This window comes from Saccopteryx leptura, chromosome 3 (assembly GCF_036850995.1).
Source record: "Saccopteryx leptura isolate mSacLep1 chromosome 3, mSacLep1_pri_phased_curated, whole genome shotgun sequence".
Taxonomy (NCBI): domain Eukaryota; kingdom Metazoa; phylum Chordata; class Mammalia; order Chiroptera; family Emballonuridae; genus Saccopteryx; species Saccopteryx leptura.
Genome location: NC_089505.1, coordinates 187,710,403 through 187,737,094, shown reverse-complemented (window position 1 = coordinate 187,737,094; position 26,692 = coordinate 187,710,403). Strand labels below are relative to the sequence as shown.

General features: G+C 44.4%; 2 protein-coding genes and 1 long non-coding RNA gene across 12 annotated transcripts in view; 2 read left to right on the top strand and 1 right to left on the bottom strand.

Annotated features, from left to right (window-relative positions):
- Positions 1–26,692, top strand: part of NQO2 (N-ribosyldihydronicotinamide:quinone dehydrogenase 2) — a 698,677-nt gene that overhangs the window by 22,137 nt on the left and 649,848 nt on the right. Inside the window, exon 8 of one of the 2 annotated variants that reach the window (XM_066377065.1) lies at positions 5,347–5,483. The exons of the other annotated variant lie outside the window; for it this stretch is intronic. The gene's annotated coding sequence lies outside the window, so the exon portion shown is untranslated. Of the gene's footprint in view, positions 1–5,346; positions 5,484–26,692 lie in introns of those variants that run through there. 2 annotated transcript variants of the gene reach the window in all.
- LOC136400422 (uncharacterized) lies at positions 92–9,944 on the bottom strand. 2 transcript variants are annotated; one of them, XR_010750302.1, is made up of 3 exons: positions 9,807–9,944; positions 9,692–9,775; positions 92–1,986 (listed from the first exon to the last, which is right to left on the bottom strand). It is a non-coding gene; the product is annotated as an uncharacterized lncRNA (long non-coding RNA). The 2 variants fall into 2 exon arrangements; XR_010750303.1 differs by lacking the exon at positions 92–1,986 and adding an exon at positions 5,965–6,052.
- The window catches only part of RIPK1 (receptor interacting serine/threonine kinase 1), a 58,118-nt gene continuing 37,487 nt past the window's right edge, over positions 6,062–26,692 (top strand). The window contains exons 1-3 of one of the 8 annotated variants that reach the window (XM_066377049.1): positions 6,062–6,157; positions 24,284–24,506; positions 25,714–25,870. In XM_066377049.1, the coding sequence (XP_066233146.1) occupies positions 24,355–24,506; positions 25,714–25,870 (309 nt within the window). In that variant the 5' untranslated portion in view covers positions 6,062–6,157; positions 24,284–24,354. Of the gene's footprint in view, positions 6,158–9,853; positions 10,884–11,105; positions 11,212–24,283; positions 24,507–25,713; positions 25,871–26,692 lie in introns of those variants that run through there. The other 7 variants (XM_066377048.1, XM_066377046.1, XM_066377047.1 and 4 more) reach the window with 7 other exon arrangements.

The following is a 26,692-nucleotide window of genomic DNA, read 5'->3' as shown; positions in this document are numbered from 1 at the left end:
TTTAAAATTAAGTGAGAGGCAGGGAGGCAGAGACAGACTCCCGCATGCCCCTCGACCAGGATCCATCTGACAAGCCCCTACCAGGTGATACTCAGCAACTGAGCAATTTTAGTGCCTGAGGCTGAGGCCATGGAGCCATCCTCAGCACCGGGGCCAACTTTGCTTGAATTAGTTGTGCTGTGGCTGCTGGGGGGGGGGGGGGGGAGAGCAGGGGGAGAGGTGGAGAAGAAGATGTTAGCTTTTCTTGTGTGCCCTGAGAATCAGACCCAGGACTTCCACACACTGGGCCAACACTCTACCACTGAGCCAACTGGCCAGGGGCAAACAGAGGTCATTTTAAAGAAATAACCCCCAAAGACCCTAATGAGATCATAGTGGGAAAAGGAAGAATCTCAGCTGGACCTCTGATTTATCAAGGGCCTAACAGTTTGAGGGTCAGGGATTCTGGTTGAGATTGAAAACCTCACTGAGACATTCATTCTGTGGCAGACAATATTCTGAAAAGCAAAACTTCCAGAGGCTGGATGAATGACAACAAACACACTTTTCATTGCACTGCTGAGATCATAAGAAACTGAAAAACACCCAAGTGTATCCCCAACCCAGTGGTTGGATTCAAAGAATTTAACAACCCAGTTATCTGCCCTAATGACCGTTTTAAATATAAAAAAACGATATATCAAAAGGTAGTTTAGGCCCTGGCCAGTTGGCTCAGTGGTAGAGCATCGGCCCAGTGTGTGGAAATCCTGGGTTTGATTCCCAGCCAGGGCACACAGGAGAAGTGCCCATCTGCTTCTCCACCCTTCCCCCTCTCCTTTCTCTCTCTCTCTTCCCCTCCCACAGCCAAGGCTCCATTGGAGCAAAGTTGGCCCAGGCGCTGAGGGTGGCTCCATTGCCTCTGCCTCAGGCACTAGAATGGCTCCGGTTGCAATGGGGCAATGCCCCAGATGGGCAGAGCATCGCCCCCTGGTGGGCATGCCTGGTATATCTCTGTTGGGCATATATGAGAGTCTGTCTCCCCGCTTCTCACTTCAGGAAAAAAAAAAAAGGTAGTTTATTATTTCACATATTTAATACTTAAGAATAATAAAAGAGGTTCACAAAACTAGATTATAAGAGTTTTAAAATATTAATGAAAACATAACACTTGACAAAAGACAATAAAACTATTAAGATATTTCCAATGACAGCTTGTCACCCCCTGGTTTTTTTGGCACTTTTTATATGTTTGTTTACTGAAGTAACAAATGCAAGGGAACTGAAATGTGGTATTTAATCAAAGGTATAATGAGTTTTATGAGATGAATAAATATTACAAGCATAGTCCTGTTAAATTTTTTTCACCTATGGACAAAATGAACATTAATCACTACAGGTGCTTAGAATACGGTGTTGCACAGATGAACGTTAAAAAAGAATAAGGAATATAAATTTGTGATTTCCACATTGGGTGGTTGCCCAGGCACCCACTTTAAAGAGAACCCTGATTGTAAGTGCCATTTTAACAACTGGTTCGCCAAACTCAACAAAAAAAATTAGGTACTGGTTCTGCCAAACTGGTGTGAATCAGGAATCCCACTACTGTATTTCCTCATATTTAATGATAACTTGCTGGATTTCTTACTCGTGGCTGGTAATTTTTCTCTTTTGTGGTTTGAACGTTTGGTTTCACTCTCTACTGCTTTATAGAATTTCTGCTGAGAAGTCTGATGATAACATAATGCTACTTTCTTCTTTTCCCTGGCTACCTTGAGAATTCTTTCTCTGTCATTAATTTCAGTTTTTTTTTTAATTCAGTGAGAGGAGGGAGGCAGACTCCTGCATGCACCCCAACCAGGATCCACCCAGCAAGCCCATTTGGGGCAATGCTCTGCCCATATGGGGCATTGTTCCGTTGCTCAGTAACCAAGCTCTTCTTAGCACCTGAGGCAGACCCATGGAGCCATCCTCAGCATCCAGGGCCAACTCGCTCCAATCAAGCCATGGCTGCAGGAGAAGAGAAAGAGAGAGAGAAGTGAGAGGGGGAGGGGTGGAGAAGCAGATGGTCACTTTTCCTGTGTACCCTGACCAGAAATCAGACCCAAGACATCCACATGCCAGGCCAGGCCAACACTCTACCACTGAGCCAACCTGCTGGGGCCAGTTTTAGACAGTTTCAATACAATGTGCCATGGAGAAGGCCTCTTTGAATTGAGGTAACTAGGTGTTCTGTTTGCATCTTGGATTCAAGGATCTAGCTCTTTCCATAGCTTTGGGTAGTTCTTATCAATTACTTATTTGACTAGGCTCTAAGTTTTCTTCTCCCTCTCTTCTTCTTCTAGTCTGTATTTTACTGCTCTTTCTGGAAAAAGTCAGATAGTTCTTACAGTTTTCTCAAAAAAAATTTTTTTTTATATATATTTTTCCGAAGCTGGAAACGGGGAGGCAGTCAGGCAGACTCCTGCATGCGCCCGACTGGGATCCACCCGGCATGCCCACAAGGGGGCGATGCTCTGCCCATCTTGGGGCATCGCTCTGCCGCAGAGCCATTCTAGCACCTGAGGCAGAGGCCACAGAGCCATCCTCAGCGCCCAAGCAAACTTTGCTCCAATGGAGCCTTGGCTGCGGGAGGGGAAGAGAGAGACAGAGAGGAAGGAGAGGGGGAAGGGTGGAGAAGCAGATGGGTGCTTCTCCTGTGTGCCCTGGCTGGGAATCGAACCCAGGACTTCCGCACGCCAGGCAGACGCTCTACCACTGAGCCAACTGGCCAGGGCCTCAATTTTTTTTAATGCTCAAATCTCTCTCTTCTTTCCTCTGCATCATTTCTTGATTTCTATCTTAGATACCACTAATTCCTTTCCCACATCTAGTTAGCTCTACTTCCTGTACTCACTACTTCATTCTTGATCATTTTTATTGAGTTCCTAATCTCTAGAATTTGTTTTTTTGTTTTTTATGTTTCTATCTCTTTGGGAAGCTACTCATTTTGCTTATTGATTTTTCTGAGTGTATTAAATCGCCTGTCTGTATTTTCTCGCATCTCATGGAGTATTTTCAGAACTGCAATCTCGAATTCCCTGTCATTTATATCATATTTTCATGTGTTTAAGTATGTTTTCTGGAGATTTCTTTTATGTTCTGGAGATTTCTTTTTTTTCTCTTCTTTTAAGTAGAGAAGGGGAGATAGACAGCCTCCTGCATGCACCCTGACAAGGATCCACCCAGCAACCCCCAACAAGGGCCAATGATCGAATCAATGGAACTATCCTTTGCAAATGCGGCCCAATGCTTGGACCAACTGAGTTACCCTCAGCAGCCAGGGGCAATGCTCAAACCAGTTGAGCCATGGGTTGTGAGACGGGAAGAAAAAAAGGGGAGAGGGAACGGTCACTTTTCATGTGTGCCGTGACTGGGGATAGAATCTGGGACATCCATACACTGCGCTGATGCTGTATCCACTCTGGAGATTTATTTTCTTTCTGAGCTGCCTCGCTAGATTGGTTATGCATTTATGCATGGTATTTGATGGATTCCTTCTCTGTCTATGCATCTATGTATGTCATTTCTCTAGCACAGGGGTTGGGAACCTTTTTGGCTGAGAGAGCCATGCATGCCACATATTTTAAAATGTAATTCCGTGAGAGCCATACAATATATTTATCACTAAATACAAGTAAATGTGTGCATTTTATGTAAGACCAACACTTTTAAAGTACAATGTCTCTGAATTCTTTTTAATAACATAGTTATGCTGTTGCTAACCAATGATGAATAAAATACTTCCTATCATTAATGTGACTACTGGTGCTGCATAGTTTTGCTGATGGCATTTTAGTCTGGTTGATACGTGGTGAGGTTAAGCTTCATGCAGGGATTGAGACTTCCATCCGTTAAACGTGATTGTAGGTTGGTCTTAATGTTCTTTAGATGTGAGAAAGACTGCTCACATGCATACGTAGAACCAAACATTGTCAGTACAGCAATACTCACATACTGCAGTGTATGGTATGTGACAGGAAGCGTGTTCCAAGTTTTGACAATCAGCTGGTCCGTGGGTTGAAGTTTTTTCATTTCTCCCCACTTCTGTTTGCTCGCCAACTCTGCTTGCTGTCGTGCAGTCTTCTCAAGTCTTCATTCAGTGACTTACACTTATTCACCCACATGTCTGAGGCCTTCAGGTCAGCAGCTTGTAGCTCAAAATCTCTGACGGAGACACCGGGGATGTAACTCAGGTCGGCGCTGTCCACTGCACACTTGTGTGGATGGATGATTAACTTAAAAAGACGAGTGCGCTCATGAAATTCTCCAAAGTGCGCTTTGAATGACTGCAGGAGATTAGATGTGAAGCCCGCTAGCTGTTGGAGATCAAGATGTTGAGCAGGGTCACTTGCTGTGCATACATCTTTAAATTCTCCCAGTTTTTCAAAGTGTAGTAAATGACCTGTTTCAATGTCAGCAATAAAGAGTTCCAGCTTGTTTTCAAATGCAAACAGTGCTTGTTGAAGGGATAAGTCTGTATTTCCAACGCCTTGCCTTTTCACATTGAGCTGGTTCAGATGTTCAGTCATGCCCACGAAATAGAAATTCAGGAACCACTCAGTGTTAGCAAACTCAGGATGCTCGGCATTTTTCATTTCAAGAAAAGTCCAGATTTTGCTCAGATAAGCCGCGAAACAGCTGAGCACCTTCCCTCTTGACAACCAATGCACATTGCTGTACAGAAGCAGACCAGGATAATTATTCCCAATTTCATCCAGCAGTGTTTTAAACTGGCGATCATTTAAAGCTCAGGCAACAATAAAGTTGACCACCCGAATGACCAGCGACATCACGTCACCAAGCTGCTCACCACACATCTAAGCACAAAGCGCCTCCTGATATAGGATGCAGTGAAAACTTAGGATGGGTCTCTTTTCATGTTCACGAAGAAGCGCTACAAATCCTCTGTTTTTCCCCACCATGCACAGAGCACCATCAGTACACACCGAAATAAGTTTATCTATTGGTAGATTTCTTTCTTTCTCTCTTTTCTTTTTTTTTTTTGTATTTTTCTGAAGCTGGAAACGGGAGGCAGTCAGACAGACTCCCGCATGCGTCCGACCGGGATCCACCCAGCACGCCCACCAGGGGGAGATGCTCTGCCCATCTGCAGAAAGAGAGAGACAGAGAGGAAGGAGAGGGGGAGTGGTGGAGAAGCAGATGGTCGCTTCTCTTGTGTTCCCTGACCGGAAATTGAACCCGGGACTTCCGCATGCCAGGCCGACGCTCTACTACTGAGCCAACTGGCCAAGGCCAGTAGATTTCTTTCTTTAGCGAACTAAGTGAAAGACTTGAATAAATCTTCCCCTCTTGTTGTCTCTTTCATAGGCAAAACAGCAAAACTTTCCTCACGCAGTGTATCACCGACAGCATACCTTGCTATCACGCTGAACTGGATAAATGGCTTGCATCTGTTGACTCATCCAAAGCGAGAGAAAAGAATGGTGCTGCCTTTATGTCCTTTACTTGTGTTGCCTCAATTTGATTTGCCATCATGATGGTACGATTGTGAACAGTTCTTGCCAACAGAGGCATGTCTTTTATTTGTTTGATTATCTTGTCTTTATCAGAAAAGTCATCAAAAAGTTCATTGGCAACATCAAGCATGAATGTTTTGGCATACTCCTCATCTGTGAATGGCTTTCCGTTTCTCACAATTGCTAAAGCACCAGAAAAGCTAGCTGAATTCCAGTCACCTTGTGGGTCCAAACATGGAGTTGCTGCTGACTAGCTTGCACTCTGCACAGTAGCTCTCGACATGCTTTCCTTCCTGTTGTCCCCCGCTGGATATTTCGATGCAAATGTATGGCGTGTGTTGAAGTGCCGCTTTATATTTTACTGTTTCATTGATGCATAGACACACTGCAGAACCTGCTCTCTCCACAAAGGAGAATTCCTGTCTATTCCTGCTGAAAAGTACGATACTCCTCATCTCTTCTTCTTTTAGCCATCTTCTTCGTCAAAAGGGTTTCTGCGGACCTGAAGATGGCCGTGGAGTAGGCAAACGCACAGACTCCCAGCTCTCACCACCAAACTGGAATACAAACAGTTTAGAAACAATCAGCATGAAAAACCAACTCTGGACTACAAGAACAGCTCTCAGAAATCAAGGAGCAAAGAAGAAGTCACAGCAAACCTGGTAGGGAGCACCTGAATCTCCCCTGCTTACAGGAACAGGGGGGGAGGGGGAGCCCCATCTGAGTTGGACTCCCCCATGGGCCTGAGCACTTCTGTGCCCCAATTTCTTCTTATTCTGCAGGCAGGGCTGCCCAACAGTATGTACACTGTGACCACCATTCCTTGGTGGTTCCACTTTTGCTCTGGGAAGGGCAACCCAATAGGTATGCACACTAGTGAACTGGTGTGGGTGAGCTTCAGCACTCTATTGGCCTACTGGATCTAGCTCCATGTAGGGGAGGGGGAGCTGTGTGTATCCACTATAGCACACTCTTGCCCATACTGAAGCTAGTTCAGGGAGGGTACATGACTGGGGACACACTACTGCATCCTTGCAGGTCAACCAGAGCACCCAGATGGAGCTCCCACCTGTGCTGTCCATGAGCAAGAAGAATGCAAATAGTGGTGCTCACTGGCTTCTCCAATCCTGGTGGGTTCCCTCAGACTCTATAGAGACCCTGCAGTTCCCCATCTCTATGCATCTCTTATTTGTGATGCTATAGCATCACAACTGTTGAGTTGTCCCTCAGTTCTCTCTCAGGAGGAACTGCTCTAAATATAGATGTGAATTTGGTATGTTCATGAAAAGGGGTGAGCTCCATGTCCTCTTATCCTACCATCTTAGACCCACCTCTGAAATTGTTTTAAAGAAAGTAATAGTAATAAAGTAAGTGTATAGATACTTACTATTTTAAATAACTTTCTATGCCAACTGCCCGGGCAGGATTCTCTGTTTTGGGGACAATGGCTCAGTGAATGTAGATGAAGGTGTTACCCTTTGGAGTCCACTCTGGGGGCACCTGGAGGTTGTGAGGGCTCTGAACAAACTAGGGCACAGCTATCTCTGAAAAAAATGTTATGAGGTTGTGCATAACATAAACTTAACAGTAACTTCACAATGGCAGGGTAAGGAGCACCACTGCTGGTGGACAGATCAGACTTTCCAAGGCTCTTACCTCCCACAGTTTAAAAGCAGAAATCCTAAGAAAACTCCCAGGGTTCCTGTGCAATTTAGGGAAGAGCAGAGCCTACTTAATAAGGCATTTTGGGACCCATGGGGTTAATTAGAAGCAAATTAAAGCTTTGTGCTGCAAACTGCTGGGGCAGATGACTGACTCTGGGCCCTTTCTTAGGTGAGTTAGAACTGGGTTTTGTTAGAGCTTTGAAGATATTGCTATGGACTGAACTGTCCCTTACCCCAAATTCTTATGTTGACTCCTTAAACCCCCAGTGTGCTGACATTTATAGATGAGGCCTTTAGCAGGTAATTAGGTTTAGATGAGGTCATAAGGATGGAACCCTCATGATGGGATTTGTACCCTTCTAAAAAGATATACCATAGAGCTTTCTTCCTCTCCACTTGTACACAGAGGTCATGTGAACATACAGCAAGCTGGTGGCCAACTACAAGTCAACAAGAGAGGCCTAACCAGAAACTAGCCAGGCTAGCACCCTAATCTCAGACTGCCAGCCTCTAGAAACAGTAAGAAAATAAATGTGTGTTGTTTCAGCAACCTGTCCATAGTATTTTATGTGTAGCCCGTGCAGGTTAAAACAGGCATGGTCCTGGCCCTGGCAGGTTGGCTCAGTGGTAGAGCCTCGGCCTGGCGTGTGGAAGTCCCGGGTTCGATTCCTGGCCAGGGCACACAGGAGAAGCGCCCATCTGCTTCTCCACCCCTCCCCCTCTCCTTCCTCTCTGTCTCTCTCTTCCCCTCCCGCAGCCAAGGCTCCATTGGAGTAAAGATGGTCCGGGCGCTGGGGATGGCTCCGTGGCCTCTGCCTCAGGTGCTAGAGGCTCTGGTCGCAACAGAGCATCGCCCCCTGCTGGGCGTGCTGGGTGGATCCTGTTCGGGCACATGTGGGAGTCTGTCTGACTGCCTCCCCGTTTCCAGCTTCAGAAAAATACAAAAACAAAACAAAACAAAAAAACAGGCATGGTCCTGACTCATAGGAACTGTCCCTTTTCTGAGCTATCAAGAGATAGATGAGGGTGTTTTTCAGGGCTCCTCCAGCTTGGCAGTGCTTGAACTCCAACATTTATTTCCCTAGTACTATGAAGCTACTGAAAACTCTGCTCAGCTTCTTAGCCTTTGATCTGCTCTTACCTGTTGGGTTTCTTAGAGTCTGTCCCTATATATGTGCAGTTTAGCCATCCGCCAATTACAGTACTGGAGTGTAATTTCAATGGACAATTTTTGAGTCATTTCTCTTTAGTTCCCTCCTGAGATTTTGCTCCTAAAGTTCCAGACTCAGACCTACTCAACCAGTGAGCCGGGATTTTCTGCTTGGGCTCTATGATCCTTTGCACACAATGAGAAATACCCTCAGAAAAAAAGCTGTGAATGAACATGGAGCTCACTAGAGCTCACTTTGTAGTTTTTTCTCAAGGACAGTAGCCTGTTTAATCCTCCCTGTGTTAGTTGCTCTTTAATACCTTCAAACAGTCATTTTACATGTTCTGTCCATGTTCCATTATTGTTTTCAGTGAAAAGATTGATTCTGTGTGTTAAGACCTGAATAGGAATTCCTATACTTGTAATTTAAGATTCAACACAAGAGTGACTTCCCTTGTGGAGTCTTTCCTGATTCTGTTCCTGTTGAGTCAGATTATCATCCTCTCAACTAGAACTTTTTCTTGTTGCCATAGCACCCAGCACATACCTCTACCATTCCCCTTATTAAATAACACTTTTATGGAACAACTGTCTCTCCAATATACTATGAAGTGTCTTAGAATAAATACAGGATATTAATAATTTCTTGTACCACTTCCCTCCAACTACTGCTGTCACTCCCATGTCTGAAAAATTTCTTTTAAGACCTAACCATCTTCATGGTCTATGTTTTCTCCCCACATCCTCCAACATTTTCTTGAATCTACTCCCACCATACTACAAAAACTTACATTACTGTGGTCCTTGACAATTTCCATATTACCAAATCCAATGGTGAATTCTCTGTTCATCTCTCTTGACATAGTAGCAGCATTTGGCACACCTGATCACTCTCTTAAGGATCCCCTGCCCCACCTAGTTTCCCTATTTTCCTTCATCTCATCAACCTCTAAACATAGCAGGACCTCAGTGTTCATTCCTCAGACCTCTTTTCTATCTATAGTACATTTCCTCCCTTGATATCTTGCCTCATAGCTTTAAATACCATCCAAGTGTTCATGACATTCTAATTTACATTGTTAACCTGCACCCCTTCCTTAAACTTCATATTCATATAAACACCTGCCTACTTGACATCTCCACCTGGATGTTTAATAGACAACATTTTCAAACAGAATTCAGTATTTTCACAAACTTGATATTGGCACTATTCAACTCTGCCCTTAAATTATGTTCAGAACAAAAACTTTCCAGTTATTTTATTCCCTACACCGTTTCTGATTTGTAAACTAATCCTGTCACATCCACCTTCGTATTTTATTCAGAATCAGACAGTTCTTCCTTACTTCTATTGCTATCACTCTCATCCAAGCCATTCTCACCGTCTGGATTATTGCAATAACCTCCAAACCTGCTTTGCTTTTGTTCCTTTGCAGTATATTTTCAACTCAGCAGCCAGCGCGATCCTATTATAATTCAGACTCTAAATTTTAAAACATGCTTCTCTTCTGCACAAAACCCTCCAAAGATTCAATTCACAGTACAAAGCCAAGATGTTAAGGGTCAACCGTATTTTGCATAAGTCTTTTATCTGATATGTTTTTTAGAAATATTTTCTTTGTTTGTGGCTTCTCATGCACTTAACTGTACCTTTTTACAGGATGAAATCATGCAGTGTATATAATCTGCTTTTTGATATTGCACTCTAATCCGCACTTCCCATTTTGCTTGAGACTTCCCAATCACCACTTTTAAAAGGCTGCACAATACATATCTCTTCCTTCACAGCCCCGCAGAGATTTTATTACCTTCAATCTACAGGTGAAGAGATACGAGAGAGCGGTCATTTGCCGGAGGGTCCAGGGCCGTGGAGCGCAGAGCTCAGACCCCACCCGGGGTAACCCACCAGTCGTTGTCCACTCGGCCGCGCTGCCTCGCTGCCTCGCCCCATGACGGAGGTTTCTAGGACTCGGTAACCTTTCCTCTTCTCTCAAGGTCTCGCACACCGCTCTCCAACAGAGTACACCCGAAGCGCTCTGGCTGAGACCCCGGGCCGGCCCCGCCGGCCGTGGGGCGGGCGCTCTCCCCGTCTTCCTCCGCAGGGGAGGGGGTGGAGGCAGAGCGAGCAGTCCACGCCCCGCCGCCCGCCCTCAGGCTCGCTCACTCGGCCCGCGGACGCCGCAGACTCCGGAACCGGCCCTGGCGGCGAGCGGTCCCTGCGGCGAGCGGCCCCGGCACCCACCCCCGCCACCAAGCGCGCGGTCCCCGTGGGCGACGGAGCGCGACCGAGCGCAGCACGGCGAGGCCCGCGGGGCCGGGCGGTGAGCGCAGCACGGCAGGGCGGCCCCGGGCGGCCCCTGCGGCTGGTGTCCCCGAGTCCACGAGCCTTGCCCCTCGGCCGCCGTGCGGATCCGGCGCCCTGCACTGGCCCATCCTGCGAGGCTGCTGCGGCGTGAAAGGGGCTCCTGATACCCCCGCGAATTTTTCCCTCCTGGGCCTGGGGAAGTTTGCCGCAGAAACGAAAGTAAACAGCCTTCGGGTGCGTCTGCGCGGAACAGTGGCGACGCCGGTTAGGTTTGTGGGGCGGCCTCGGGTCTGGGGGAGCGGGGCCGGCGTGTGGGCGGTGGGCGGTGGGCGGTGCACGGCTCCCGCGGACGCGCGTGAGTGGCCTGGTAGGCGGTAGGCGGGGCCCGCGGGGTCCAGGAAGTCCGGCTCTGGGTGCGCGCGCACTCCGGGACTAGGGCAGTGGCCGCCTCGCTCCCTCCGGCGCAGGAGGAGGAGGAGGAGGAGGAGGAGGAGGAGGAGGCTGGAGGGGCTTGAACTCAGTCTTCAAGTCCCGGAAATCTGTCCCCCGAAGGCTTCTGGCTTCACTGTTTCAAAGCGAGTCGGGAGGACATGTCAGGTAGTCTTCGAAGCTGCCACCAGAGCTCCCGGAAATGGGGCGCAGAGCCGCTGACAGCCCGAGGCAGCCCCGCTACCTGCTCGCCGGGGCTGTGCTTGTGAGCTCGTCCGAGAGCGGACCCCGGTCGCGGCCGTGAGGACGCAGTGGGTTGGGACAGACCTGTCGTTTTTGTTAATTTGGTAGGGGGACGGGTTTTCATAGCAGTTTCAGCGCGTCCCGGCCGGATGTGCGTTGCCGTAGGGCTGGGACTTCCCGACCATTCGGGGGACCTGTGGTTGCGCTCCCAGCGGCAGCGGGCTGCAAACCGACCCAGAGCGTTTCCGCGTACTCCGACCGGGGCTGGCAAGAGGGTGGCCAGGGCCAGAAGCCACACTGACAGAAGGGACGAATGTCATCACGGAGGGGGGGAGCTCCTCAGTGGTCAGTGGCATTTGCTTTTATCACGCGCTACAAACTCTCTTAAGGGTCTTGAAGATGATTGACTGCATCCTTCTAAGCCTGGGGTCTCCAAACTACAACCCGCGGGTCCCATGCGGCCCCCTGAGGCCATTTATCCGCCCCGCTGCACTTCCGGAAGGGGCACCGTTTTCATTGGTGGTCAGTGAGAGGAGCATCCTGTGCTGGAGTACTGTATGTGGCGGCGCCTCGCTCACGTACAGTACTATTTCCAGTGACGCCAGACACACGCTTCTCGGCTCTGGAAAAGGGTCAAATGACGCATATCCAGTCTGGGGCTGCAGTGCCCCACATCACCAGAAGCAGTGTGAAATAACAGCAGGAGTAGGAAGAAAGGCAAAGCACTATAACCATTATTACACAGTACAATGGTCCCCATACTCCCCCAAATGTACAACAACATAATGGCCCCATAACCTCCCTTTGCCCAAAAGTCTCCCCCCACATTTCTACACACCATGTTTCCCCTATTATAAGACCTTATATTAATTTTACCCCCAAAAGACAGGGGTGTCTTATTTTTAGGAGGTGTCTTATAACAGGGGAAACTTGCAGCAGTAGGCTTCCCACAGAAGAGGCCCACCGCTGCTGCTGCTGCAGGTGTCCAGGACGCTGTATACACAGTATTACAGGCTGGTCACCACCATCCTTGAATACAGCACTGGAGGCGGTGCTGGGCAAGGTGGCATGTTTTCAAGTTGCCAAGTTAATAACGTGCACTGGCAGACCGTTCGTGGAGGGAGAATTTGTTAAAGAGTGTCTTCCTCCTGTTGCCAAAGAGATGTGTCCAGAAAAGGCAGACTTATTTAGTACAGTTAGTCTTTCAGGATCTACAATTACACGAAGGATTGAAGAAATGGGAGACAATTTGCATCAGCATTTGCAAAACTCCACAAGAAAACTTTCCTATTTTTCCTTGGCACTCGACAAGAGCAATGATGTTCGTGATTCTGCACAACTTCTAATTTTTATTCGTGGGGCGAATGACAATTTTGAAGTCACAGAAGAGCTTGCTGCACTGCAAAGCATCAAAGGAACAACTACAGGAGAGGATATCTATGAAAAGGTTTCCCAAACTGTGAAGGATTTGGAGCTGGACTGGGCTAAACTAGCCAGTGTGACAACTGATGGTGCTCCTAGCATGGTGGGGTCTAAGAAAGGAGTAATTGCTCGCATTAACCAAGAGATGGACAAACGTAACATTCACATCCAATAGCCATACACTGCCTCATCCACCAACAAGCGCTATGTAGTAAACCACTGAATTGGGACTCTGTTATGAAAATCGTGGTATCTGATGTTAACTTCATTAGAGCTAATGCACTAAACCACAGACAATTTCAGGAATTTCTGTCTGAGCTAAATGTTGCCCATGGAGATGTTCTGTACCACACAGAAGTCCGTTGGCTGAGTCGAGGGAGAGTTTTGAGACATTTCTATGACTTACTTCCACAGATTACAGCTTTTATGCTTTCAAAAACAAGTACCAGAGCTCAATGATGCAGAATGGAAATGGCACCTTGCCTTTCTGACAGATGTAACAGAGCTACTCAACAGTTTCAGTGTGCAACTTCAAGGAAAAGGGAAGCTCATCTGTGACATGCAATCACATGTGAAAGCATTTGAAATAAAACTAGGCCTCCTTATCAAACAAGTGAAGGAGGAAAATTTCTGCCATCTCCCCTTAACTCAAAATCTGTTAGCAGAAAAACCCTTGATTGCATTCCCAAAAGAAACGTGTGGATTCACTGGAAAAGTTGCAAAAGGAGTTCCAATTCAGATTTAAAGAGCTTCATCTTCATGAACAGGACATACAGCTTTTCTGTAACCCATTTTCTATTGACATTGAAAATGTGGATACAATTTACCAAATGGAACTGGCTGAACTGCAGAATTGTGACTCTCAGAAAGACGCATTCAAGTCAAGCAGTTTGCCTAATTTCTATGCATCTCTCCCCTCTGAGACATATCCTAATCTCAGGAACCATGCACTCAAAATGGCAACCATTTTTGGCAGCACTTATGTCTGTGAACAGACTTTTTCCAGAATGAAACATCTGAACTCTCCAACCAGATCTAGACTAACTGATGCACACTTGCATCACTTGTTACGGCTAGCAGTGACAAATATGGAACCGGACATTGACCATCTCATTAGCCAAAAGCAGGCCCATAGTTCCCATTGAAATACTGGTCAGTTTGTTGATTTAAATTTACTTCTTCTCTATTTTAATATTGTATTTGTTCCTGTTTTAGTTTTTTACTTTAAAATAAGATATGTGCAGTGTGCATAGGGATTTGTTCATAGTTTTTTTTATAGTCCGGCCCTCCAACAGTCTGAGGGACAGTGAACTGGCCCCTGTGTAAAAAGTTTTGGGACCCCTGTTCTAAGCATTTGACAAAAACCCACAAGGGGAGGATATGTGTGTGTGCACGTGTGCCCTGCCGAAAATGGGGGGTGTTCCAGTTGTGTCTTTTTTTTTTTTTTTTTTTTGAAATTAAATTTACAGGGTGACATTGATCAATAAGAGTGCATAGGTTTCAGATAGCATTTGAACTGTTAATTATGTTGTATACCCATCACCCAAAGTATATAAAATCATTTTCTGTCACCTTATATCTGTCCCTCTTTACACACCACCACGTCTTTGTGTCTTGTTGATGACTTGTCTCCTTTTTGCCCAGAACTCTTGTTTTTGGACAGAGCCTAAGGCTGTTACAGTCCTCTAACTTTGCCAAAGTCCTTTCTTCCCCACTTGAAGAAATAAAGGCTCTGAGTGACCTTTAGAATATAGAGCACTTGATTTGCATTATGTAACCATCTGGTTGGTGCTAAAGTACGGAGGAAATTGTGGTTGATTAGAAATGTGGAAGAAGAGAAAAAAAAAAAAAGGCCCTGGCTGGTTGGCTCAGCGGTAGAGCATTGGCCTGGCGTGCGGGGGACCCGGATTCGATTCCCAGCCAGGGCACATAGGAGAAGCGCCCATTTGCTTCTCCACACCCCCCCCCTTCCTTCCTCTCTGTCTCTCTCTTCCCCTCCCACAGCCAAGGCTCCATTGGAGCAAAGATGGCCGGGCGCTGGGGATGGCTCCTTGGCCTCTGCCCGACGCCCCGGAGGGGCAGAGCATCGCCCCCTGGTGGGCAGAGCGTTGCCCCTGGTGGGCGTGCAGGGTGGATCCCGGTCGGGCGCATGCGGGAGTCTGTCTGACTGTCTCTCCCCGTTTCCAGCTTCAGGAAAATACAAAAAAAAAAAAAAAGAAATGTCAAAAATTGTAGCTCTTCTAAACACAAAGTGACAACTAAGTTGGTTCACAATTTATGGCGTATCCTCATCTTCATTATTACTGATGAAACCATAATAACAATTACTTTCATTTTCCTCAGTCTGTACTGTGTCGACCACTAGAGAGTTGTTCAACTTTCAAGATTGTCAATTTTAATGAGAATTAAAAAATTTTTTTAAATAGCAACTTCCAAAATAGCAGACTATTGTATAGTATGTTACTGCCACCAATATGATCTGGGAATTTGAAAAATATACCTTCTCATGCTTTGGTTGGATATTATACTCTGGAAAAAATGATTGTATTAACCTGTAGAATATTGATTTTGAACCATATATTTTCATGTTTTTAAAATGTAGTCTATATATCCCCCATGTTTCTGATTGTGATATACTCATTTAATATAGATGAGCAGGACTATAATAGGTCTTTGTATATGATTTTAACAGATTATTGTTTGCTATCTAAACCTTGAAGTTATATGTGTTAGTGAATTAATAGTGGAAGTTTGAGTAAGAGACAAAGGTTTGGTTCCTGGATCTGCCACTTTAGGTGAATCATTTAGCTCCCAATTTAGTTTATTTATTTGTAAATTGGAATGATGAGACTAAAACTATTTCAGGAGACCATAATTTGTTAATGTACATGATAATGTGGTTAAACTCATTTGGTCTAGTCTTCATTTATCTTTTGGCTCTTCCTTACTTAAGGCTTTTCTGGGCAAAGCATCAAGCTGTATAACAAAAAAACTTGAAAGAAGTCCAAGTTAGATATGTGAGTAAAATCAGAGTCCTATTAGCAGGGAAAATGGGGGTTGAGAGGCATGGCTGGTCAATAATAGGTAGGCAACCAGCATTTTTTGTCAGATTCATTATGGTCATGTTGAATTGGAAAAATGGTTCTCTACCACTGAAAGTAAATATGAATATTTTTAAAGCTTTTAAAAACTTTTATTGAAGTATAACAGATGCAGAGAAACTGTATTGATCATAACGATACAACTCTATGTAGTATCACAAAGTGAACATTACCCAGATTAAGAAAGAGAACACTGGCTCTGGCTGGTTGGCTCAGTGAATAGAGTGTCTGCTGGGCGTGCATATGTCCTGGGTTCAATCCCTGGGCAGGGTACACAGGAGAGCGACCATGTACTCTCTCCCCCTTCTCTCCTTCTTCTCATCTGGTAGCCAGTAGCTGGATGGTTCAAACATGGCCCCAGGCGCTGAGGATAGCTCAGTTGGTCTGAGAGTCAGCTTCAAGTGCTGAGGATAGCTTGGGTTGATTAGAGCATTGGACCCAGACAGAGGTTGCCGGTTGGATCCCCATTGGAGCTTATGCGGGAGTCTGTCTCACTATCTCCTCTTCTCTCACTTAAGAAAAGAGAGAAAGAGAACAGTGCTGTCACTCCTGAAATCCCCTATGCCTCCTCTCATTGTTACCTCCTGTCTCCCATTTAATAGTAGCCACTACTCAGACTAATATCATAAATTAATTCTGCCTGTTTGGGGGTATTTATTATTTATTTGTATTACCCTGGTTTTATTGAGGTATAACTGACAAACATAATTGAATGTAGATCTGAATTTTTTGTGTGTGACAGAGACAGAGAGGGACAGATAGGGACAGAAAGACAGGAAGGGAGAGAAATGAGAAGCATCAATTCATAATTGCAGCACCTTAGTTGTTTATTGACTGCTTTCTCGTATGTGCCTTGACCAGATGAGCCCGCACTCAAGTCAGTGACCTCAGGGTTTCAACCTGAGTCCTCCACATCCCAGTCTAACGCTCTATCCACTGCACCACCACCTGGTCAGGCTAGATCTAAAATTTTTGATGTATAGACTCACCCAGCCTTACAGATTTGTGAAATTTCTTAGAATTTTAATCAATTTCAGTGGAAAAAAATTGCTTCTCTGAGTCCCTGAATTAATATCCATTTATCCCATTAAAATGAACATATTTAGTTGAAGTTAGATATCATAACATGATAAAACAGACCAGTGTACTTTCATTGATTACTGTGTAACGTGGCTTTCTCATGTGGTTTCTACCTGCCTACATTCAGAGTTTTTGTGACTCTTAGGTAGCTAAACTACAGACAAGGCCTTCCTAAGATACTCAGTGCTTATAAAGTTGAATTGTTCATAAGGAGAATGGGGGGGAGGGGACAAAAAACCAAAATAAGTCATTGGAAGCAATGGAAAAGAGGCATAATATTAAGAAAGATCAGACTAAACCTGCAAACTGCAAGACTATAATAAGGCAAACTGACTTGGACAGGAACTGAGCTCACAAAGTGCAACAGACCCACCTGGAGGCCTTCACCTGAGCTCCACCATGCTTGCAGGAGGTACTTCAGATCTTAGTTGGGCTTGGCAAATTTGAGGAGGCAAGGAGAGATATGAAATAGAACTCATAAAGCTGAAGTTTTATACCCAAATAGGTATACTGCAGGGCGTGGTTGTTAATCCTGTCATTTTTTTCCCCCCGAGTATTTTTTTTAATGTTTTTAAACAGTTACATATAACATCATTTTTGAAACCTGCTAGATGTATTCACAGTACGGATGGGCCATAACTTACTCTTTCCTCTGGGTATATAAACTGTTCTGTATGTTTTTGTTTTTTGTAATGTTCTGGGAACATCCTTGTACATACATAATCTTTATCAGCATCCCTGATTTAATTCCTCAGAACAAAGAACTTCTGAATGAAGGAATTATTTCCTTTGAAAATAAATTTTATTATAAATGTAATTTATGTTTATTGTAGAAAATTTGTAAAATCTAACAAAAGTGTAAAGAATAAAGTAAAAATCATCTTGCCATCCAGATATAGTCCCTAACATTTTGATAACTTTTATTATGTCTTTTGTTTTACTTGGACATACGTATATCTTACTTACAGACTATACTTTTCCATGGCCATATAATATTCCATTTTACATATGTACTATAAAGTTCATCGAACTGTCCTTTATTTGGGGACAGTTAAATAGTTCTTTTAAAAAAATATATTGTCCATTTAATGATCAACTGCCATGTGTCAGGTTCTGTGCTAGGCCCTGGAGACAGTGTGCAAGAGTTTCCTGCTTCTGTGAGCTTAATTAGAAGTAACTTTGAAGTTACAACTGTCTTAACTGTTTTAATGGCCTGGAAGAACAGGGTGCTGTGAAAATGTCTAATGAGCAAACTTAGGATAGTTTCCCTGAAGATATGTCCAAGGCTGATGATACCTGAAGGACAAGCAGCACCTAGCCAGGACACAGGAGACAAATGTACCCTAAAACAGTGGTTTTCAACCTTTTTATACTTGGGGACCAGTGAACATAGAATTTTTTCGGGAACCACCAAGACAGAAATCACCAGGAGCATAAGCGAATTTGATTAAGTTCACTGGGCAGTAATCTTTATACAACATCAGGGTGGTTAGCTTGCTCTTGGACACTGGCACAAAATTTCTAGGACTGGCGGTTGAAAGACACTTCCATAAAGGGGTTGCAGGGGAAGAGTAGGGTAAATCACCCTAATAAGATGGGTTCATTTCTCACCCTGCATTCTCAGAAGGATTGGTCAGTGGAGAACTGCGGAGCAGAGTGATCCCAGCACACTGCGTCCTCAGAGCCTAGCAAAATGGGACACAGGCCGATGAGTGTGGGCAGCGGGTCCAGGCTAGCCAGAGCCATAAAGCAGGCAACAAAGGTGTTTTCAGATATTTTTTCTCATATAATCCTTACAGGTCCTATGAGACAGTCATTATTTCCTTTTGCAAATGAGAAAATTCAGACATATGTAAAGTACTCAAGTAACGGGGCTAATAAATTACAGAGCTAGAGTTCATACGAGAGAGAAGCTTATACAGGGGGTCCTTGGGCTATGACACAGTTCCATTCTTACAACACTGACATAACCCTAATTTTGGTGTGAGTCAAAACACACCTTAGCCTAAGTCACTTACCTATCCTAACACAGTTGTAAAGTCGTAATCTAGAACGTAAAAACACAACTAAGCCACAGAAAAAATACTGTGTATTCTTCCGCGTGTGCAACCAAACTAGTTTGCCCACATCCGTAAGTACGATGCCAACGGCTTAAGCCAAAACATATCTCAATTTCTTTAAGATTTTATGAAAGTGAGCATCGTAAACTCGAAGTGTTGTATGTCGAGACTGTCAGAACCTAATGACTACCTGTTCTTTTTCTTCCGTCCTGTGGCTTCCACTATCTCACTTTCAATGCTGGCGCCACCCCCACCCCCCACCCCCATGTCCCCTCAGTCTTCATGTTCTTTATGTGGGCAGCCTCCTCCCACTCCACCCCACAGATGTGTTACTTTGCTGAGGGTACTTCCTCCTGTTTGGCAGCACCTCATGTCACGGGAATGTGGTCCATAGTGTCCTCCTCTGTTCTGATATGTGCATGTGGTCAGGATGGCAGAGCCCACGCGAAGCCTGTGTGTGAGGTGTATGGTTGGCTATCTGAGCCCAACTGCTGCAGGCCACTGCAAGAGACCACCGTCAGCCTAGCTAGCCATTTTCAGAAACCCTTCTAAGTACTTTACATTTTTTTAAACTGCCTCTCCCCAACATTTTATTATAAAAAACTTCAAAATGCAAAGTTAAAAACTTTTTACCACCTGTTTCATTTTACTCTGCTTGCTTTATCATATAGCCATCCACCATTTATCTCTTTATCCACCAGTTGTCTGCATAGTAGGTCTGCATATACTGATATACGTCCCCCTAAATATTTCAGCATGCATACCACTAACTAGAGTTCAGTCAGTTTACAGATTTTTCGTTAGATGTAGAATTTGCCTGCAGTTCTTCAGTATTATTACCTACTGAGTATTGACAAATGTTTTTCCTGTATAATCCTATCCCGCCCTATTGAGATGCTAGAACATTACCTTCACCCCAGAAAGCAGCATCCCCCATACTTCATTGCACTCAGTCCTTACCCTGTCCTTGGGCAACCAGTGTTCCTTTAACAATACAGATGAGTTTGACTGTTGGAGAACTTCATATAAATGGAGCTACATAATATATATTCCTTTGCATAAGGCTCATTTTACTCAGCACAGTGTTTTTGTGACTCATTCACATTGTTGTGTATATTAGTTCATTTCTTTTTATTGCTGGATAGTATTTAATTGCACGATTGACTATATCACAGAGTTATTTTTTTTAATCCATTCTTTTATTGATGGATAACTGTTTCCAGTTTGGCGTTATTGTGATACAGCTACTATGAACATTGTACAAGTCTTTTGGGACATTCGTTTTCATTTCTCTTGGGATTGGAATTGTTGGGTCATAGTGTAGGTCAGTGGTTCTCAAACTTTCTGAAGTTCGGGTGCATTTAAAATCTTATGAATAATTGTAGGTGCGCTATATACAAATTTCTGAGAAATATGGTACAATAATTAAGTCAAATATTAAAGAAAAATAATATAAAGTTCAAGCGTGCTTTTATGATAATTAAACGAAATAAATACGACAAAATTAAATTTATTCTGACATTAAAAAACATTTTTATGTTGCATTTTTTTTTTTTTTTGTATTTCTCTGAAGCTGGAAACAGGGAGAGACAGTTAGACAGACTCCCGCATGCGCCCGACCGGGATCCACCCGGCACGCCCACCAGGGGGCGACGCTCTGCCCACCAGGGGGCGATGCTCTGCCCTTCCGGGGCGTAGCTCTGTCGCGACCAGAGCCACTCTAGCGCCTGGGGCAGAGGCCAAGGAGCCATCCCCAGCGCCCGGGCCATCTTTGCTCCAATGGAGCCTCAGCTGCGGGAGGGGAAGAGAGACAGAGAGAGGAAGGAGAGGGGGAAGGGTGGAGAAGCAGATGGACGCTTCTCCTGTGTGCCCTGGCCGGAAATCGAACCCAGGACTTCTGCACGCCAGGCTGACGCTCTACCACTGAGCCAACCGGCCAGGGCCTATGTTGCATTTTTTGAGATATGCTTTTTAGAATTCATAAGAAAGGGGTTAAAAATAAAAAATGACAAGTTATCTTTTTATATATAATATATAGATACATTCTTAATAAGATTTAGTAAATTCGGCAGGTCTCGGCACAAATGTGTTAAGCTTTTTAATTCTTGTGTTTATGAGAAACATGAGCCTGATATGTCGTAGCAATTTCTTCAATGTTTGGGCATATATTTGAAAGGCAAACTCTCCTTTCCTCATCAATACATTGAAGAATTCCTCTCTTTTTACTCTTAATTGTGTTGAGGGTAGAAAATCCTAATTCACATAAATAGGGTGTTGAAAATTGTAGTAAAATGTTCAAAGCTTTTTTAGATATTGCCACATATTCTTCTTTTATAGAAATCCAAAAGGTTTCAAGAGACAATTCCTTATGTTTAATCATCAATCCACGATCGGTGGATATAGCTGCTAGTTCTTCTGTTAATGTTAAACCAAAATCACTTGAAGCTTCCATGAATGGATTTCTAATCCAGTCGTATTGTTCAGTGTTAAGTGATGGAAAATGCTATAAATTAAATTCTGCCCATCAGCCTTCAAGTCCTATTTTATTTACACTTAACTTTTGCTCACTTCCAGAATCAGATTTTTCAATACCATGCTTCTTTTTGAGAAATCAACCCATTTTATTTGGGTGTATTTATCTAAAAATAATATAATGATATGTTAATCATAAATATAATAATGTGTTAACAAAAGGAGTGATATTTCCATAATGAAATGGTATAATAGAGTAACTATATTTATTTTTACATCTGGCACATGCCGCAAACCAGCGCAGCTAGTAATTCCAGGTCCCAAGTGGGAACGGTGTGGAATTAAGAAAATACAGGGGCGGGAGGGCCCTGTAATTGCTGCTGGTAAGAACAAAATGTGCCCCAAAACTGCATCTTACTTTATTTATAGGGCAAAGTGGGCCATTAGCAAATCAATGAGATCTTTGATCATGTTTCCCAGGAAACCCAAGAATTTTACGAAGTGCAAAAAACCCCCACCATACATATCATCTTAACTTTACATCAAACAAAGGATAGAAGAAACTTACCTCCAGTCTTTCTGGGGAACATGGGAGGGTAGTATAAACAATCCAGCACCACAGCTTAACAGCCTTTTGCACCCTAATCAGGCAAGTGAGGTGGGGAGTTGGGCAGACTGTCAGCTTACAGCCAATTCCCCACACCTCTGTCCCCCCAAAATCTAAATTCCAAAAACCCTGTTGGTGTTTTGGTTCCCAACAGGCACATATGTCTCTGGAATACCATAGGGCACACCTGGACATCTTCTATGGCGCACACTTTGAGAACCTCTGGTGTAGGTATATGTTTAGTTTGTACAAGAAATTGCCAGACCTTTTCCCCAAAGTGGTTGTACAATTTTGTACTCCCACCAGCAGTGTATGAGAATTCCACTTGCTTCATATCTTCACCAGTATTTGGGGGTGTCAGCTTTTCTAGTTCTGGACATTCTGGTGGGCATGTAATAGTATCTCACTGTGCTGCCCATGGATTTTTATTCTTCATTTCCGTTGAGGGAAAGTGAATGAATATGAATGAATGGGAGAAGAGAGGTGAAACAAATAGTCCTGTTTTGAGATTGCATACATTGTTTATTTCATTGTACTAATGTACAAATTCTCTAGATCTTCATCCTTTTCACATCTTCTTATTCTCTTTATTTTCTTTTAATTTTTTTAGCAAGTGAGAGAGAGAGAGAGAGAGATGGGGAGCATCAACTCATAGTTGTGGCACTTGAATTGTTCATTGATTGCTTCTCTTTCGTGCCTTGACCGGAGCTCCAGCCAAGCCAGTGACCCCTTGCTCAAGCCAGCAACCTTGGGCAACCACATGCCCAAGCTGGATGAGCCTGCACTCAAGATGGCTACCTTGGGGTTTTGAACCTGGGATCTCAGTGTCTTACGTCTATGCTCTATCCACTGTGCCACCACAAGTCAGGCTTCCCATTCTTTTTAGATAGTGTATTGTTCTTTTTCTATTCTTTAAATTCTTTTTTGTTGTTGTTGTCATAATTATTTTAAGGCTATTCCATAGTTTAATTACCTGAAGTTCTTTGGTGCCTAATACTGCTGTTTGTTGTATCTACTGAGTCTGGTTCATTATGAACATTTTCTTTTGTGTTTTATAATTTTGGAAAGGGAGCTTGTGTTAACTTAGTTCTTATTTCTGGGAATTATGTCTGGCCTGGCTTGATTATGTTTTGTTTGCTTTAGCTTTATAATCCCAGGATGCCATCTGTCTATGAACAACAACAACAAAATCACTGTCATCTATGACTACTTTCTATATAAAAATTCTTAGTTTTGGGTGATCCTGACTATAAGAGGAATGTAAATTTAAAGCTCAAATCTGTTGGAGGGCAGGCCCTTGGTTATGAATTCACACAGAGACATTTTTTTAATACCCTCGTGCCCAGCCTAAGACAAGTCCCTTTGCTAGTGGACTGCTTTATTTTCTAGTCCATCCATTCATTGAAAGGTAGGGTAGCACATTCAAGAGGGCCACATTAAAAGGGAAACCTTTTCTTCAACCCTCTTTTCTTACATCCCCTGATCTCAGCTCTTGTCCCTGTCCGGGCTGACCTCTGGATGGCCAGGTTAGTTAGTAGTGCCCCAGAGGATCAGTGTCTTAGTCATCTGCTATAACAAATTCCAGACCAGGTGGCTTAAACAAGGGACATTTGTTGTTCACAGTTCTAGAGGCTGGGAAGTCCACCGTCAAGGTGCCAGAGGATCATGTGTGGCGAGGGCTCACTGCCAGGCCATCCTCTCATTGTATCCTTATATGGCGGAGGGCGAGAACGCTCCCCATCTCTTTTATAAGGACACTGATCTTGTGCTGGATGCCTCCACCTCCATAACCCAGTTACCGCCCAAAGGCTCCACCTTCTAATGCTATCATGCTGGAGACAAGACATCAACATTTGAATGTGGGGGTGGACACATGCAGTTCATGGCAGTGACCACGTGGGCCACAGCCCTGTGCCCAGCACCCTGTTTATTTTCAGTCCTGAGGTTCTTTCCCTTTCTCCGAACCTAGTCGTGCATTGGAATGGGCGTTGTGTAATGTTACCCAACAAATATGCGTCCTTTGTAGTGGGGTGAGGTGGGGGCGCATTCTCAAATTTTTTTAGTCCTCTATATTGCCAGAACTGAAAGTCTAAGGAATAAAAATTGTGGCCCTCTGTGGTTCTTAAAAATATGGAAAAAGCAGTTCATCCTAGAAACTATAAGCCTATCCTCAAAAAAATAAGGGTACACCAAGCACGTGGTTTTTTGAATAATGAATTTTTCTGCACTGAGATGTTTTCTTGTTTTCTTTACAGGGGACAGCGCTGAGGTGAAAAACAGGCGGTGTATTTTTTGAACATTGTGAGCATTTGGAAGGAAACCAGACATGTCCTTGGATAACATTAAGATGACACCTAGTGACTTGCAGGAGAAGGAGCATCTAGATAGCGGGGGCTTTGGGAAAGTGTCCCTGTGTTTCCACAAATCCCATGGACCTGTGATACTGAAGAAGGTATACACGGGACCGAAGCACTTTGAGTAAGTTGGGAGCAGAGGCAGGTGGACCAGACTGTGGGCTGGCAGCAGGAAGCTGTGACAGTGGCGGTTCAGGGCGCGAGCAGTGGAAACGGGCAGCACCAGCTTTAGAAGTAGGCTGACCACCGTGTCTGTACATGGGCTTTATGTCAGACAACCCTGCTAGGTGATGGTTATCCTGTAAGGAGTCTGGGGCTGCTTAGTGAGTCGTTTATAGTTGGTAAATAGTAGGAGAGAAATGAACGGAAGGAGATCAGAGGGGATGAGGGAGGCAATGAAGGCGAATGGGGGGTAGGGGTGGGGGTGGAGGAGGATCAGTGAAGACAGACTTGCCTCCCCTTTTGGTAAGGGCTAGCCCTAAGTATGGAAAGGAAGAAGTGGTTCATTAACTCGTCGTTCCAGGAACCATCTCTTTAAAACAATTGGTACTGTTGTTTTGCTTCTTTCTCTTCTACCAGAGTGGTTATGAGAGAGGCTGCACTTTTTTATTGTCCTGTCCAGCACAGTCTTTTTTCAGGTTGTGTGTCATTGCTGCTGTCCATTACTGGTCACTCATTTGCTCATCAGTTTAACATTTCTTGAGCACCCACAGCCAGTCACTGAGTGAAGGGGAAACAACTCTGCCTTCTATTTATTTTACTTTATTTTATTTTTATTCATTCATTTGTTCATTCATTCATTCATTCATTTATTATTTTTTATTTTCCAAGTGAAAGAAGAGGAGATAGAGACAGACTCCCACATGTGCCCGACCAGGATTTACCAGGCAACCCCCGTCTAGGGCCAATACTCTGCCCATCTGGGGCCATGCTCGCAACTGAGCTATTTTTAGCACCTGAGGCAGAGGCTCCATGGAGCCATCCTCAGCACACCAGGGCCAATGTGCTCTAATGGAGCCTTGACTGCCAGAGGGGAAGCAAGAGAGAGAAAGGCGGGGAGGAGTGGAGAAGCAGGTGGTCATTTCTGCGGTGTGCCCTGACCAGGGAATCAAATCTGGGACATCCACACATCAGCGGACACTCTACCACTGAGCCATCCGGCCAGGGCCCACTCTGCCTTCTAAAGCTCACAGTCAGTGCCTGGTAGAAATCAGTAGGCAAACAAGTAATGACAAAAGCATGTCTTGAAGACATGTGCTGCATTTGTTTCTTGGGGGCACAAAGGGAGAAGGGCTGACTGCCTGGCTCTACAGCACCCTTTCCTCCCACAGGTACAATGAGTCCCTTCTAGAGGAGGGTAAGATAATGCACAGACTGAGACACCAGCGGGTGGTGAAGCTCCTGGGCATCATCATGGAGGAGGGAAACTACTCTCTCGTGATGGAGTACATGAAAAAGGGCAACCTGATGCATGTGCTGAAAGCAGAGGTACCAGAGGCTTCCCTGTGGGCGGTGCGGGCGCTGCGACTCCCGGCACTTGTCTGTCACAGTTACTGCTACATCTTCTTTTGTAGCTGGTTGGTGTAAAATAATCCTTTTGTGAATTGCTAGGTATTTTGGGTTTTCTGGTTAACCCTCATTAAATCCTCCTTGACTTTGTGCCCAGAGGGTAGTCTTACCCTTCTCTCAGTCCCTGCAACAGTGGTTCATGTCCCCTTTGTCAGCCACTCAGAGATCCACAGTTAAGAGATAGGCCCTGTCTTCAGAAAGCACTTAGTCTGATGTAGGGTATATGCATAATGAGTAACAGTTAAAGATTGATTGATTGATTGAAGTATATACGCTATAAAGGCCTATATGAGAAGAAGGAATATTAATGATTGCACATTGAAACCATTTAAGAAACTTACCGTTTAACTGTACACTATTAGAGGCAGCAACCTTGGATAAGGAAGACTTAAAACAGGAAAATAAAAAGTTTAATCAAATAACTCTGAAGCATTTTTATTGTTATTAAAATAGTTATTAAAAGCAAAGTCTTGTGCCAGCTTTTAGAAAGCAGTAGCAAATAATGACAGACAAATAAAGAGGACAGATAGATACAAGAATGGTGTATGGTGTTTTGACACACAATCTCATGTGCTGTGCGGGCACTGGAGAGGTGCATAGCCTTGCATGGGGTAGATAGGAAAGGATTCCAAACAGAGGACACTTCAGCCCAAATCTGACAGAGAGTAGAGGTTTTGAAGCAGATAATTAGCGAGTAAGTGTTCTGGACGGGGAAAGTAGCATGTGCAAGGGAGCAAGAGT